Source organism: Lepisosteus platostomus, chromosome 5 (assembly GCF_059453375.1).
Source record: "Lepisosteus platostomus isolate fLepPlt1 chromosome 5, fLepPlt1.hap1, whole genome shotgun sequence".
Lineage (NCBI taxonomy): Eukaryota > Metazoa > Chordata > Actinopteri > Semionotiformes > Lepisosteidae > Lepisosteus > Lepisosteus platostomus.
The window spans coordinates 57,113,448-57,126,693 of record NC_142615.1 but is presented as its reverse complement, the minus strand read 5'-3'; the positions used below and the strand labels follow the sequence as shown (position 1 = coordinate 57,126,693).

The window sequence follows — 13,246 nt, the reverse complement described above, 5'->3', positions numbered from 1 at the left end:
GCCCTTTGTGTATTTCATTCAAACAGTTAAAATAGCTGGTCTTTTTTCACTCAGACTTTGATCACAAGCTCAATAAACGACGAAGCAGAGGCTCTTGTTCTGAATTCAGCTCACGTCTGATTGTCTTGTTTTGGGCAAGATCTGATCTTTGAATTCAGGGAATACTGTCTGCTTTGTACAGTAATTCAAAAGTAGATACAAATATCACTTTTTTATTGTAGATATAAAGGTGTTCTCTGTTTTCAAAGGATAGGTACTTAATTGGCTTTATGATTTGGTTTTGATTTTGTATCGTTGTATTATTAAGTTTGTGCTTTTTGTGTTTTTAACATATTGTGAACTTATTTTTGAAACAAATGCTTACAAAAGCAGACATGGCACACATCTGTTTATACCAGCGGTGAATTGTATATTTTTATTAAGTAGAAGCTACTGCGCACTTCTGGGAGTATAACAGGTTCGATATAAAGTGGCAAAAATATAAAAGGGGAAAATACCCCAGACTGGGCGTAAAGGCCTCGTTGTGACTGTTGTTTTATTGTTGAATACGGCATACTGTGCACGAAATGTTGCAGAAACACAATCTGATAGTTAAATAATTAGTATGAGGCCCCGGATCCAAATATTAAGTGCTGATTTTTTTAAGTGATATCTTCCCTTCCTCTGGTAGAAGTAACACGATGTGAGCAATTGGTTTTTGTTCTTTTTTTTTTCACGTTGCGATCCAAAAAGCTTCAGATGCACAGTCTGACAGCAACCAAACCAGAATGGATTCTGCTGGGAGCCGGACTGAGCTCATTCTTGCTCCCTGTGCTGAAAACAGAATTAGCTCTTCCTCGAACATCGTCTACAGCTGCTGGATGGTGCTCTACGTCCTGCTGCTCCAGCAATTATTTGGACGAAAGACAGATCACTTGCGCGCTTTTAACCTTCTCGCAGCTACAGGCGAGACTGAAGCTGGCGATATAAAGGCACGCGCTGGTACACCTTCTCTAACTTTCACAATCGCGATAAACATTTTTTTAAGACCTTTGAAAAACTAGATATAGATAAAACTAGATAAAAAACATGAGCTTTATCGGTTTTTACATTAATCGATTTTGAATCAAATTTGATCTTTTTACATTGCATTTTACTTTGAAATGTAGCATGCATACCTAATCCACCAACGGACAGAGCAATATTTAACGTTGCCTTCAAGAGCTTCCAACGTGTGATGGATTTGTATGGGTGTCTGTATGATACCACTACAGCACTGGCGCAGGTGCAAAATCCACTTTCACAAGACTTTTTCAGTGTCTTCTCTCTCAAATGGACCGAAGCACAGGAGCCAATATTCGGGAAAACGACAGGTGTTTAAACAGAGGATGTCCCAATGTCTGGGACAATGCATTGTGATTTTGTATAAACGCAAATGGTTTCTCATTTAAAAGCCAACATCATTCTTTTTATCCCTGGCGCTAATACGCTACCATACATGCGAGCTGTTGTGTGAAAGAAAATTCATATGTGCGTAGGAAGGCAGAATAAAATCCAGAACTGTGTTGGTGACATTGATAAACAGGGCTCATGTTCACAACAAAACTTTACTGTATAAAAAGTTAAAATTCGTAAATATATAATTTTTAATTATGCAAGGTGTCTGTTAAACCATTCATGAAGGATTTTTAGACAGAAAAACACACCATTATATGAGAAAATATATTTACTATATCTGCATTTAACTCACTTTTTAACAATTTCAATTTCAAGGCCGATATAAATTGTTGCCCTGCTTTTTTGTCATAAATACACAAGCTTGTTATGTCTTGTGTCAGAAATAAACTGCATGAAATTTGCTAAAGCAACAAAAAGTAAGCGCCACAAAGAAGACAGACATTTGCATTAATAGTGCAATGTTATCTCAAGCCTTTAAAATTACTTTAAATGCAATTTGTTTTTCTCTGTGGCTCTAAGGTTTTGTCATTTACTGTAGTTATTCAGGAGAACATTATGTTAATCGTATAGATGAAACGTTTAATATATTCAGGTGGGTAGCTAAGTCAGCATGCGTATCTGCAAAGGAACAAGTAATATTGTAGGTTTATTCCATGCTGAAAAGAGAAGAGAGAAAACAAACCTGAAGAAGGTTTCACAGCTGAAACGTTGTGTTTTCTCTCTTCTCTTTTCAGCATGGAATAAACCTATTACTTGTTCCTTTAATATATTGTTCGGTTTGACTCAAAATGCTTTACTACTACAAGAGAGAATTATAGTATGGAGGATGAGACAAATTTATGATTTCTTGGAAGATGTTTTTTCTTTGCATTCGAAATGAATCGAAACTTTAGCGTGACACACAAACCCTTTGTCTTTTTTAAAGATATAATATTTTTAAACAGACATTATAGAAAACGTTTTTTTTTACTAAGCAATTTTGGCCGGGGGCGATGTATTACTAGTAGTGGCGCTGAGGTCACTATGGTGCAGTTGAGCACCGTAAGATTAGGGCCAGTGACGTAATGTATAACGCATCTGACTTCGAAACAGAAGATTGTAGGTTTGACTCCTGCCTGGCTCATGTTGCTTTTTTAACACGGTACTGTCTGAAGATCAGCTCCTGCTCTGAGCTCAATAGCAATGCAAAACTGTGCGTAACAAAGCTGGCGAGCAGCTGAACTTGTGCTCAGTAGTCAGTACGGTGCTGAGGGTTCAGTACTGGCGTTGTTCTAATTAGCACGAACTGCAATGGCTCTGAATCTGACCATTTCTATGGAAGCCCATTTCCGCCAGGGAGTAAAAATAAAAACGCGCTATGGTATCTCAGAATTCCGACTAAGTAACCGAGAATTGCGACTTAAAAACTCAGAACTTTCCGACTTTATATATCACATTTGGGACTTCGAAATAACCCATATTTCATTGTCTGTCCTTTTGTTATTGTAACGGATTCGGGTTCCAGGGCTTGTGCCCTCACCGCTCCCACCCTAGTTCGTGCCTCACTGCATTGGCTCGAACCCAGGCCTTGCCAGCTGAGCTAAAGAAGAGTTTTTTTTTAAAGTAAAAAAGAACATACAATGGAAATATTTAAAAAGTTTCAGCTTTTATAATTGTGAATTCTCCTGGATGTGAAGTGTCTATTTATGTATCTTATTTCATATTGTCTTCGTTTTTGTATTTCTGTTGTTTAAATAAAAAAAAAATTAAAAGCCCACCGTCCACTATTCCATCCGTGTACTATGGAAGCCTCACTACAGGAAATGGGATTCCATAAAAATTAGTGTAATTAATTTGATTTTTATCAGGTCACTGTACAAGACAAGTCTTCAGGCTTATAGATCCTATGATCTTGTACGATTCATCAATATAGTGTAACAGAACGGCCAACATACAATTTGTAGTTCAGGTGGGTAGCTGCGTCAGCATGCGTAGGCTGCAAAGGAACAAGTAATAGGTTTATTCCATGCTGAAAAAAGGAAGAAAGAAAATATGTTTTGGCGGAAACGTACCAGTAAACTTTACATTAACAATACCAGCCAACAATACATTATCATTTCACACCGGTTCTACAGGAATCTACAGCAGAGCCCTAAGTTGACTCCCAGAGTCCCACTGAGCCCATAGAATTCCACATCACCCATCACTCCTGCACACAGTCCGCTGAGAGCGCCTGTCCATAAACTACTGGATTGAGAATGGGATCAAATAATTCCCCATTTTCTTAATTCTACATCAAAGGACTGTTAAAGGTCTATTCGAAGGCATCGATTCGTATTCTTAAACCAAATGAACGACTGGAATAAGTTAATATTACTTATAAATAGTCGTGCTACAATACTCCAGTTGAAGGCACGCTTCTAGCTTTGTGGTACTCTGGTGCATCACAAATTTATGTTTGAATTTCTGTGGATGAACTACTATACAGTAGGTGTACCCTCGCTCACTTTCTTTAGCGACAGTCGTTGCTCTTCATCTGAGTGATGTATTTGCCTGTTTTTCAGTTCACTTCCCTGCAAGGAATATTTACCTCAGAGCTCTCTTTCACAGACTGCAGGCGCTATGTTTGTTAACAGGTGTTATAGTGATGACATCTTTCTGTATGATCAGGACAGGAGCTGCAAGTCCACTGTGTTGTGGCTGCAGTACAATTTTAGCTTATTATTATAATACTTTTTAACAGCGACAGATTCCTAAGATCACGAGGTGTTTATGATATTATTTCAGTATTTAGATGCTACTACATTCGGAACTGTCCCATAGGATTCAGTGTTCCATCAGTTTGGCACTAAACTGCTTAGTCTATTGCAGGAATTGTACTTAGTCCTGTCCTGTAGTGTCCTCTAGAGAGCAGCAGCTGTTTCCTTGGGCTCATTGCAATTGGGAACATTGTGATTACTGAGCAGGGGACTAAAGTCAGCAGACGAGCGAGTTGCAAATCGGTATTAATCTGGCGTACAGAGCTGCATGCTAATCTCTGGATCATCTCCAGTTAATGCGATGCTGTTCTTACCTTGCAATTGACCCAATCTGACTACTGGCACCAACAACCCTGTTATTACAAATAAACTTCTTGTGTACCTACCGTGATACATAAGTTTGGTGGAGAGGTTTGGCAGCCCATATTCAGTCAAAGGTGTGTGTGCAGATCACTGTGATATACAGGCATCAACAAACTGACATACAATATTAAATGTTTAACTGATAAAACCCAAATGAACCAAACCTGTATAAATTAGTGGTGGAAAGGTCTCTGAGCCTTTGGTAAGAACGATGGGTATATAACCCATTGTCCTCAAAATTTGGAAATGAATCCTTGAGCACTGCTGTTGTACCAACGGTCCTCAAAAGTGCTGCCATTACCCCCGTCCCATAAAAGCCTAACATTACCCTTTCTTGCATAAACTGTAGAACTTGCCTTCACATTTCAGTTGCAGTTTAATCTATTATCACCCTACTCCACACTTCATAACCTTCACTCTTCTAATTCTGGTCTCCTGTCCCCCAAGCCAGTCTACACTGTATGGGTGACAGGGCATTCTGCTGTTATGCCCCCAAGCTCTAGAACTCTCTCCCCAAGGATACCAGAGTCACCTTCCCTAAACTCCTTCAAATTCAGACTCAACACCTTCTTCTGTAGAAGAGCCTTTACTGAACTGGTTCCATTCTTTACCCCTCTGCTCCTACTTTCCTTAGTACCACCATCCATGGTCTCCTCTGTCTATTGGAATTGTTTTATCCTGTGTATTCTTATTGTAATTCTGTCAAGTGCTTTGAGAAGCCACCTTTGGAACCATTACATAAAATAGTTTATCCTAAATCCTTGAAGCTTTAATAGGGCAGTGCAGTAGGGCTAAAAATTGACAGTGTTAGTGGGCCAGCAGGATTTGTGCAAATTATAGGTAGTCACAAAGGGAGACTAGGATTCACTTGAAATTCATGACATGGGACACTGAAACAGGGGAGAGGCTTTGTGTAGTAAGCGTTCAGTCTCACTCTACATAGTCTGTATTGCTGGTAGAGGTGGTTGTGAACACATGTCTTGCCAGTCAAGTACTGGGATCTCCAGTCTCAATCCTAATACTTCCCGTGACTGTCCAATACTGCGAAACCAACACCCATAAGACAAGACCTCCAAGATTCTAACTGCACCATTATTCACTGATGTTTGTGCACCAGTATTGTTCTTCTGCTAAGGAAGGGAAGGCCTACTTTACACCAAGCCCCTGTTGACAATTCCTTCCTTGTGTTTCTTTTAGTCAGTTTGTGCAGCCTAGAATAGGACACCAGATCTCACTCTTACTGGGCACAACAGTAGCAACTCACACTCCATAAGCACTACCCCTCTTGGAAACGGGAGGATTTCCAGTATATTGAACACCTCCGTCTCTCCCACAGTAAAAAAAAAAAAAGTCACAAAGCCCTGCCCAAGGAATAGTGTGGCCATCTTCCCCCAGTACAACGCTTTATTACTCCAGCCATTTTCAGTCCTCATTGGCAGCAATATGGGAAGCATTCTTGAAAGGGGAACCCCCACAAATACTTCCATTGATTAATGGGTCTCACTTCCCTTGAATTCTTCCACCACATTCAAACCTATAAACCATAAAGAAACAAGGGCAGGCAGAAGGGTCTTTCACAGCTTTATTGAAATGTTGCCATTACAAGGCGAGTGGAGGCAGGAGAGTCACAAGGGCCAGGCTGGAGCCTTCATTCAGGCACCTGGGGAGCAAGAAGGAGAACAATCCAGCTGCACTGCAGGACACCCACCCCTACAGGAGCTCCTCCTGCCAGACCCTACCTGTCCACTGGCCAACATCTCCAAAATCCTCTGCCCCCTCCACATCCTCACTGGTGCTCTCAGCATCTTCACTGGAGCTCTGAGGGTCTCCTTCCTCATCCTCAGTCCAGTAAACTCCCACATCCAGAGGACCCTCTACTGGTGCCACAGCCACCCGACTACTGGTCACCAGGCTCCTGGTACCTGTGGACAAGTAACACCCAGGAGTGAGGGATCTGCTATACCCAGAGACCCACAGTCTACTCATCTAAACAGTCCCTTTGTCCAGCACGGGATCATTCCTCAGTTGTCCAAGCATGGTTGTCTCTTGGGCAGAGATGCATCCATAAGGGATAGAGAACCAGACCCACCTTCATTCCAACTGCCAGCACACCTGGACTCACAGCAGGCACAGACCTCATGGTCACCATACAGCTCCTCCCACCTGGAGGAGAGGAGGACAGGTGAGGCCTCCACCTGGCATGTCCCAGAGCACCCTCAGCAGGCTCCTTGCAGAAGTACCTCTTAGCCTCCCTGTTGTAGGTGCAGGACTTGGTCCCTGGTGTTGCTTTAGCAGGAGCCACAGCCATGACACCGTGCATGTACAGCTCAGTCACTTCATGCTGCAAGAGGGAAGGTCACAGCATTAAGGGATCAAGGCCAATAGAGGGACAGAGAAGGACCTTCTGCCATCAGTGAAGGCAAGCTGGCAGCTCTAGGCACTACAGCTGCCACAGTCTGGTTCACATCTAGATCATGGATGGAAAAGCAGACCATGGATCAGTAGAGCAGGAAGGCTGAGCAGCCTTTGAGAGCAGTACCTTCGTGGACAGCTTCTTCTGGAAGAGGAAGGCATCAATCGTGAAGCGGAGCACATCCTTCTGCTTGGAGGGGGACAAACCTGGACAGGCAGTCATCTGCCTTGCTGTCCACCATGCACCTGGGGACAAGGACAAGGATGAACCCCTGCAGGCTCTCAGGGCTCCTGCCCACCTCTCCTCCCAGAAGGGGCCGTACCCCAAGTTGTCGATCACGGGGAAACGGGGCTGGGAGTGCTGGTCCGGTTTCTCTGTTATGTAACACGCGTGGATGTACAGCCTCTGCTCCGCTGTGGCAAAGTAGGCAGTGGCCTGGAAGTACATGGGCTGACCCAGGAAGTACTCATCCTTAGGAGAGAGAGAGGCAGCATTACACCTGCACACGGCACCCCTTGCAGGCAGGAGGAGCCACTCACTCAAGGAGCTTACAGTTGGTGGTGAGCAGCACAAAGCTGTGCTTGTTCTTCAGGTCCTTGAAGAAGGTCCTTCTCCTGGCCCACGTGGGGACATAGCCAACCTTGTAGGAGTAGTGGAACCTGCAGGACAGAGTGGATGAGGGGCTTCTGGACACTTTCCCCAGCAGCAGCAGAGCCCTGCCTACCTGTTGTAGGAGCACTTGACAGGCACAGAGAAGGGAATGAAGCGATGCACAGGCGCACTGGAGGAGGGCGGGGCATAGCGGAGAGTGTTGGAGTACACCAGGCGGCCCTGGACAACCTGCAGGGTCACAGAGGAAGGGATATTCCCAGGAAAGGCAACCCCGACACTGGCCCTACAGCTCACATCGATACACTGCATGTAGATGAAGACCCGCTTACCGATCGCTCGGTGCCGCAACCGTGAAGCCCGTAGATGAAGTAGAAGTAACTGCGTGTGGTTCGGCTGACGCTGCAGTTGCCCAAGGTCACCTCCGATGGCCGACAGCTGAAGCCGAACAGGAGCCGACTAACCCTCACGTACATCCTGCTGGAGTCGCACCACACGGCCACTCCTCGGGTGTCCCCGATGGCCGGGCGAGCCGGCTGCCGCCCTCGCTGGGGAGGAAACAGGACGCTCTTGATGTAGGCGGGTAAGGGGCGGCTGCCGGCTTCATCTTCTCCTTGTCGAAGTAGGGCGAGTACGCGTCTCTGGACACGGGAAGGCGGCGGAAGTCGGGAGCCAAGGACTGCGAGTCGTTCTCGCTTGCAGACAGGTCTTCGGAGGGCGCATCTGCCAGGTTCAAGTCCTCCAACTGGGCTGCGTCTTCAGGAGCCGGGAGGTCGGCCTGGAGCGCTAATTCCCGAGAGTCCCAGCCAGCCGGCCCGGCGGAGATCAGTGCGGGGAGCCCAGCCCCTGCGCACAGGCACAGCATAAAGAAAAACAAGCGCATCGCCAAATTAACGCCCTGCTAAATTGCTACAGGAGTAAAATAAATAAACCAATAAACTGTGTTGAAGCAAGAAAGCATAAAGTGTGAATGCGGTGACTAGGTTTTTATACTGGCAAACCTGCTACCACACACCTGGTCACACTACCGCTCAATCAACACAATCAATTACACACAGAGACTCGGATTGTTCTCAGGGTCTAATTAGAACCTGCTTCCAGTCTGAGGCGGGACTCCGTGAAGCCGCCTGAACACTTCCCGTGTGTATCTGACCTCAGCGGAGGAGTTCCACGCAATTTCGACAGAATTAAATCACCCACACGTGTAAAATTTGCTCAGATTAATTTATTGTTCAATTCGTTTCTAATTTCCAAGGACAGTGTGTTAAACTCGCTGTCAGACAGAGTACGGAACATGCGACACTCCGTCCACACTTTCCTTTATCGAGGGGGCTGTTCTATCAACATGTACCGCAATGAAAATAATTTAACTATTTTTCATGTGTAATTGCATGTCATATTAAAATGTGTAATACAAGCATTTCTTTGTTTTCCAGTAAAGAAATACTGATCAGCTTTTGACATGATCTGATAATAATTTGTCTGATTTTCCAGAGATTGCTTTTGCTTCGCAGCACTGAGAACCTACGGAAGCCCGTTTCCGCCAGGGAGTAAAAAAAAACGCACTATGGTATCTCTGAATTGTGACTTAGAATCATAGAATTGCGACCTAAAAACTCAGAATTTTAACTTTATCTCTCACATTTGCGACTTCGAAATAGCCCATATTTCATTGTCTGTCCTTTTGTTATTGTAACGGATTCGGGTTCTAGGGCTTGTGCCCTTGCCGCTCCCACCCTACTTCGTGCCTCACTGTATTGGCTCGAACCCAGGTCTTGCTAGCTAGAACCCGAATCGTTACAATAACAAAAGGACAGACAATGAAATATGGGCTAATGTGAGAGATAAAGTCATAATTCTGAGTTTTTAGGTAGCAATTCTGAGTTACTTAGTCGGAATTCTGCGATACATTACTATGTAGGACACGTTAATGTAGAATCATTACTATGTCTGTCTCTTGTTTGTATGTAAATGAATGTCTTTGACAGCTTAATGTTAGTTTTTAATTTAGTTTTACGATGTAGGTCATGCGTTAACATATGCACGAGCATACGAAATGTCTCACTCCTGATTCAGCTCATGCTCCATAGGAGAGAAGAGATTCCTCCTGCTTCTCGTACAATCATATCAGAACAGAAGCCCGTGTCGCCCAGCTCTGATTCAAGAGCGACTCGCATCTTCAGCCCTTTTTTTATTCGTGATCCTAATTTTCTTTAGTTATGATCAATATTGAACTTTTTCTAAATAAAACGACAATAATCAAACATGCAGGCAGACTTTTAAAAAGTATTAGGAGCTGACAGGGTGCCCCTTTGGAATAGTTGTCAGAAAACGTGAGAAAAGGAAAGGTACGTAAGCTCTCACACAGCATTGGAGATTGGCATCTGATTGAAAAAAACAACTACCTGTCTCCCCAGCATTTAACGGTGCTGTTGTTTTGATTTTACATATTGTTAGCATTTTAATGAATTGTTAAAAGATTGATACACAAATCGCTAAATAAGAAAACGTAAAAACCCTAGCTGTAAGCAATTGGCCATTCATATTCCTGAATTTTAAATCCCTGTGTTTTTCTGTATCCGAATGCCTGGTGCAGCTAATTTGAAAGCAGAGTCTACCATTTACTGTATTGCAGAAGCGTATTGTTGCCACCAAGGAAAAAAAATCCTGAGTTTACAGGAGTAAAAGAGGAAACAAATGCAAACACCGTTTAGAAAAAACACACACGTCTCAGGCCTTAACCATGACAAGGATGGGATTTGAACCTAGACGAGCAGAGCACAATGAATTAGCAATCCAAAAAGTGACTCCTGTTTAATTTTTTTTTCGCTTGCTCGATTTATAGTACGTTCCTAAATCCTTATAACCGATAAACAAAACGGCTTCATGTGCCACAGCATTCTGCTGCAGGTACGGTTTGTACCGTGTATTGGGCGAACCCGAATGAAATATTTCAAATATGTGAAGAATTTCATGAAACCTGAAAAAAGAAGATCACAGCCAATGTCAACAATTCGGAGCCTGTAGGCAGCTTCAACAGAACAAAACGATCTGAAGCCGCAATTCTTTCACAGAGTGTATTGTGACACTCTACGCTGCTGCTTTTACTGCTACTTCGGCTGCCGTTGCTTTAAACTCTACTCAGCGGGCAAGTAAAGTTGTACAAGGAATAGACTACTTTGAGCCGTCCAAATTCCATTATGTGAATTTAAGCTTTTTTTTATTAATAACAGCATTAGTAATACAATGCGTGCTCAGAAACCTTACTTATTAGCTTATGAAGCAACAGTGTTTCGACAATTTGCGGTCTTCAAAAAGTAAACGCTGAAGTTTTTATACTTCCTTGTGAGCAGATCACCTTTGATTTAGAAAAGGAAAACTTACTCCCCTGTTGCTTTCATCTGAATCGAGACCCAAGCGCTAAGAAAGCTGAAAAATGCAGAAGTCATAAACCCGATTTTAATTTAGATACACATTTTCTAATGCAGCCTTCATTACAAGACAGTCTATTTCTCTAAAGCGTGTTATGTAAAAAAGAGAAAAACGAAAATATGTGGATGACAATATTTAAAAGCTGAAGATTTTACTTTTGAGAAATTGTCATTTTATGTATCTAGACGCTTTTCAACCACTGCTTTTAGAACTTTGCTTTGCTTCCTGAATCATTTTCAGTGTTATAAACTGGGTGTGGAAGTAGCGATCACTTTGTAGAGCAGTTGATAGACTGGAGCTGTTCAGACTACTCTTGTTATTTCTCAAATGCTTCCATCATTTTTCTTTCACGCTAGGACGCGAGTGTGCACGTGTTTGGTTTTCGTTTCACTGATTCTCATTGAAGATTCGTGAATTAACGACGAAAGAATCAGTTGCCTCGGAAAGCAGAAGGTTTGGTTCTCAACGATCTTGAAGACACGCCCATGTAGTGCAGCGTGTGATATTTGTACTATAAAAGACCAAGTGCTCAAAGTGACGTCTGCGTTTACCTTTTAGACTTTTCATCTCGGGCGCACTTTTAGAAAGCAAAGATAGAGCAGTTGTGTTGAACCAACTACAACAGCTGTTAGCAGAGTGGCGCAGCGGAAGCGTGCTGGGCCCATAACCCAGAGGTCGATGGATTGAAATCATTCTCTGCTATACATACTTTCAGTCTAATGAAGTGAATTTAAACTTTTTTTTCTCTCGTGTGTGTGGAAGCTTCACACTTACTGTATTCGTTAATCTTTACCAATAGCAGATGCCCAAATGTATCTTTGGTTGTTCTGTGATCCTTCATTTTGGTTGTTCCTCAATTCCTTCAAATTAACATCCATATCAAAGCAATTATATATATATTACAATTAAGGTACATATTAAAAATATCAACGCACATTTGTATAATTCTCATTTAATAATGATTGTCAAGGATTGTCAAGTTCTCCAACAAATCTGTGTTCTAATTTTAAAATATTTTTGCTAAGGATACAACGGGTGTATAAATGAATTCTCCCAACAGCCAGTTAAAGAAAAATTCCACACGTGAGGATGGTTTTCTTGGACATTGACTTAGGTACTGAATTGTTTACTTGTTTTAGTTGCACACGAGTAAAACACGAAGATTTCCTGCAACATTCAAGAGGGTTTGCGAAGAAATCACTTCAATTATTAGCGCAGATTATGTTTACATCATCACAATCTGAAGCACGTCCCTAAGTGCGTTTGACCCACCAGCCCTTTGTTTAACAGCTGCACAGGGACACATTCCCGTTGCTTTTCACAAATCACTGGCATTTTTTGCAGCATTTCTTCTGTCCTGAGAAGCAAGTTTTTGTATTTTATCTTTCAGAAGTTGTATCAATTTCTTGAAGTTCAGAAAAAACTTGTTCCAGAAAAGAAATGAACACTTGCTTCAAAGTAAACCAAGACGTATGTATCTCTTGCTGTGTGTGCTCTTATCTGTCCATCTCTCTCTCCTCTTGTCTTACTCTGGCAGTCTGTGCAGAGTTTCTGAAGGAGATGTAACACCACTTAGAAAAGAAGAAAAATTCTCAGGAAAATTCTCAGGCAGAATAAAAAATCATTATTCTCTTCTCAGTCAGATTCATAGCTCAGACTCACACTCAGACAGGATTGGGGCGGAGCGGTGGCTCTGTGGCTAAGGATCTGCGTCTGTGGCTGGAAGGTTACTGGTTCAAATCCCGCGGCCGGCAGAGGAATCCTACTCCATTGGGTCCCTGAGCAAGGCCCTTAACCCCAACTGCTCCAGGGGCACTGTACAATGGCTGACCCTGTGCTCTGACCCCAAGCTTCTCTCTCTGTCTGTGTCTCCTTGGAGAAAAAAAAAAAGCTGGGGTATGCGAAAAGACGAATTCCTAATGCAAGAAATTGTATAGGGCTAATAAATAAACATTATAGGATCTCAACTCCGTACTGCTCTCTATCCTCACAATCCAGAACCAGAAGATATTCAGACAATCAGTGCTGCTACATGAACAATATCAGACAGAACAGCCTGGACTCATGTCACATTTCCCCCTTTTATCCTTCCTCCCAGCCCTCTTAGAGACATAAAAGAGCTCCTGGTTCTCCTCTCTGTGAGAGGGCTCAGTGGTCACTGATCTGGCAGCTGTGGGCTCTGTTCCAGGTCGAAAGCAAGAAGGTTCTATTAACGCTTTCCAGGACTTCCAGCCCTTCAGTATTACTTTCCTTA

General features: G+C 42.9%; 2 protein-coding genes across 2 annotated transcripts; both read right to left on the bottom strand.

Moving 5' to 3' along the window:
- Nucleotides 1-6,106: 6,106 nt before the first annotated feature.
- LOC148669966 (zona pellucida sperm-binding protein 3-like) lies at nt 6,107-7,184 on the bottom strand. The gene is made up of 5 exons (XM_088632632.1): nt 7,078-7,184; nt 6,779-6,879; nt 6,628-6,701; nt 6,278-6,460; nt 6,107-6,198 (listed from the first exon to the last, which is right to left on the bottom strand). The coding sequence occupies exons 1-5, from the start codon at nt 7,171-7,173 to the stop codon at nt 6,191-6,193; spliced, it is 462 nt and encodes a 153-aa protein (XP_088488758.1). The 5' UTR covers nt 7,174-7,184; the 3' UTR covers nt 6,107-6,190.
- Nucleotides 7,185-7,438: 254 nt separating this feature from the next.
- Nucleotides 7,439-8,429, bottom strand: LOC148669965 (uncharacterized). The gene is made up of 3 exons (XM_088632640.1): nt 7,893-8,429; nt 7,676-7,791; nt 7,439-7,610 (listed from the first exon to the last, which is right to left on the bottom strand). The coding sequence occupies exons 1-3, from the start codon at nt 8,034-8,036 to the stop codon at nt 7,487-7,489; spliced, it is 384 nt and encodes a 127-aa protein (XP_088488766.1). The 5' UTR covers nt 8,037-8,429; the 3' UTR covers nt 7,439-7,486.
- Between the last annotated feature and the right edge of the window lie 4,817 nt (nt 8,430-13,246).

What these genes read in the sequence shown, in the direction of transcription:
- LOC148669965 (XM_088632640.1), bottom strand. Translation starts at nt 8,036, where the DNA reads ATGTACGTGAGGGTTAGTCGGCTCCTGTTCGGCTTCAGCTGTCGGCCA. An exon ending in GTTGCGGCACCGAGCGATCG is followed by an intron (nt 7,792 to 7,892) that starts GTAAGCGGGTCT and finishes GTGACCCTGCAG; the next exon opens with GTTGTCCAGGGCCGCCTGGT. An exon ending in GTCAAGTGCTCCTACAACAG is followed by an intron (nt 7,611 to 7,675) that starts GTAGGCAGGGCT and finishes TCTGTCCTGCAG; the next exon opens with GTTCCACTACTCCTACAAGG.
- LOC148669966 (XM_088632632.1), bottom strand. Translation starts at nt 7,173, where the DNA reads ATGACTGCCTGTCCAGGTTTGTCCCCCTCCAAGCAGAAGGATGTGCTC. An exon ending in TACAACAGGGAGGCTAAGAG is followed by an intron (nt 6,702 to 6,778) that starts GTACTTCTGCAA and finishes CCTCTCCTCCAG; the next exon opens with GTGGGAGGAGCTGTATGGTG. An exon ending in TGCTGGCAGTTGGAATGAAG is followed by an intron (nt 6,461 to 6,627) that starts GTGGGTCTGGTT and finishes ACTTGTCCACAG; the next exon opens with GTACCAGGAGCCTGGTGACC.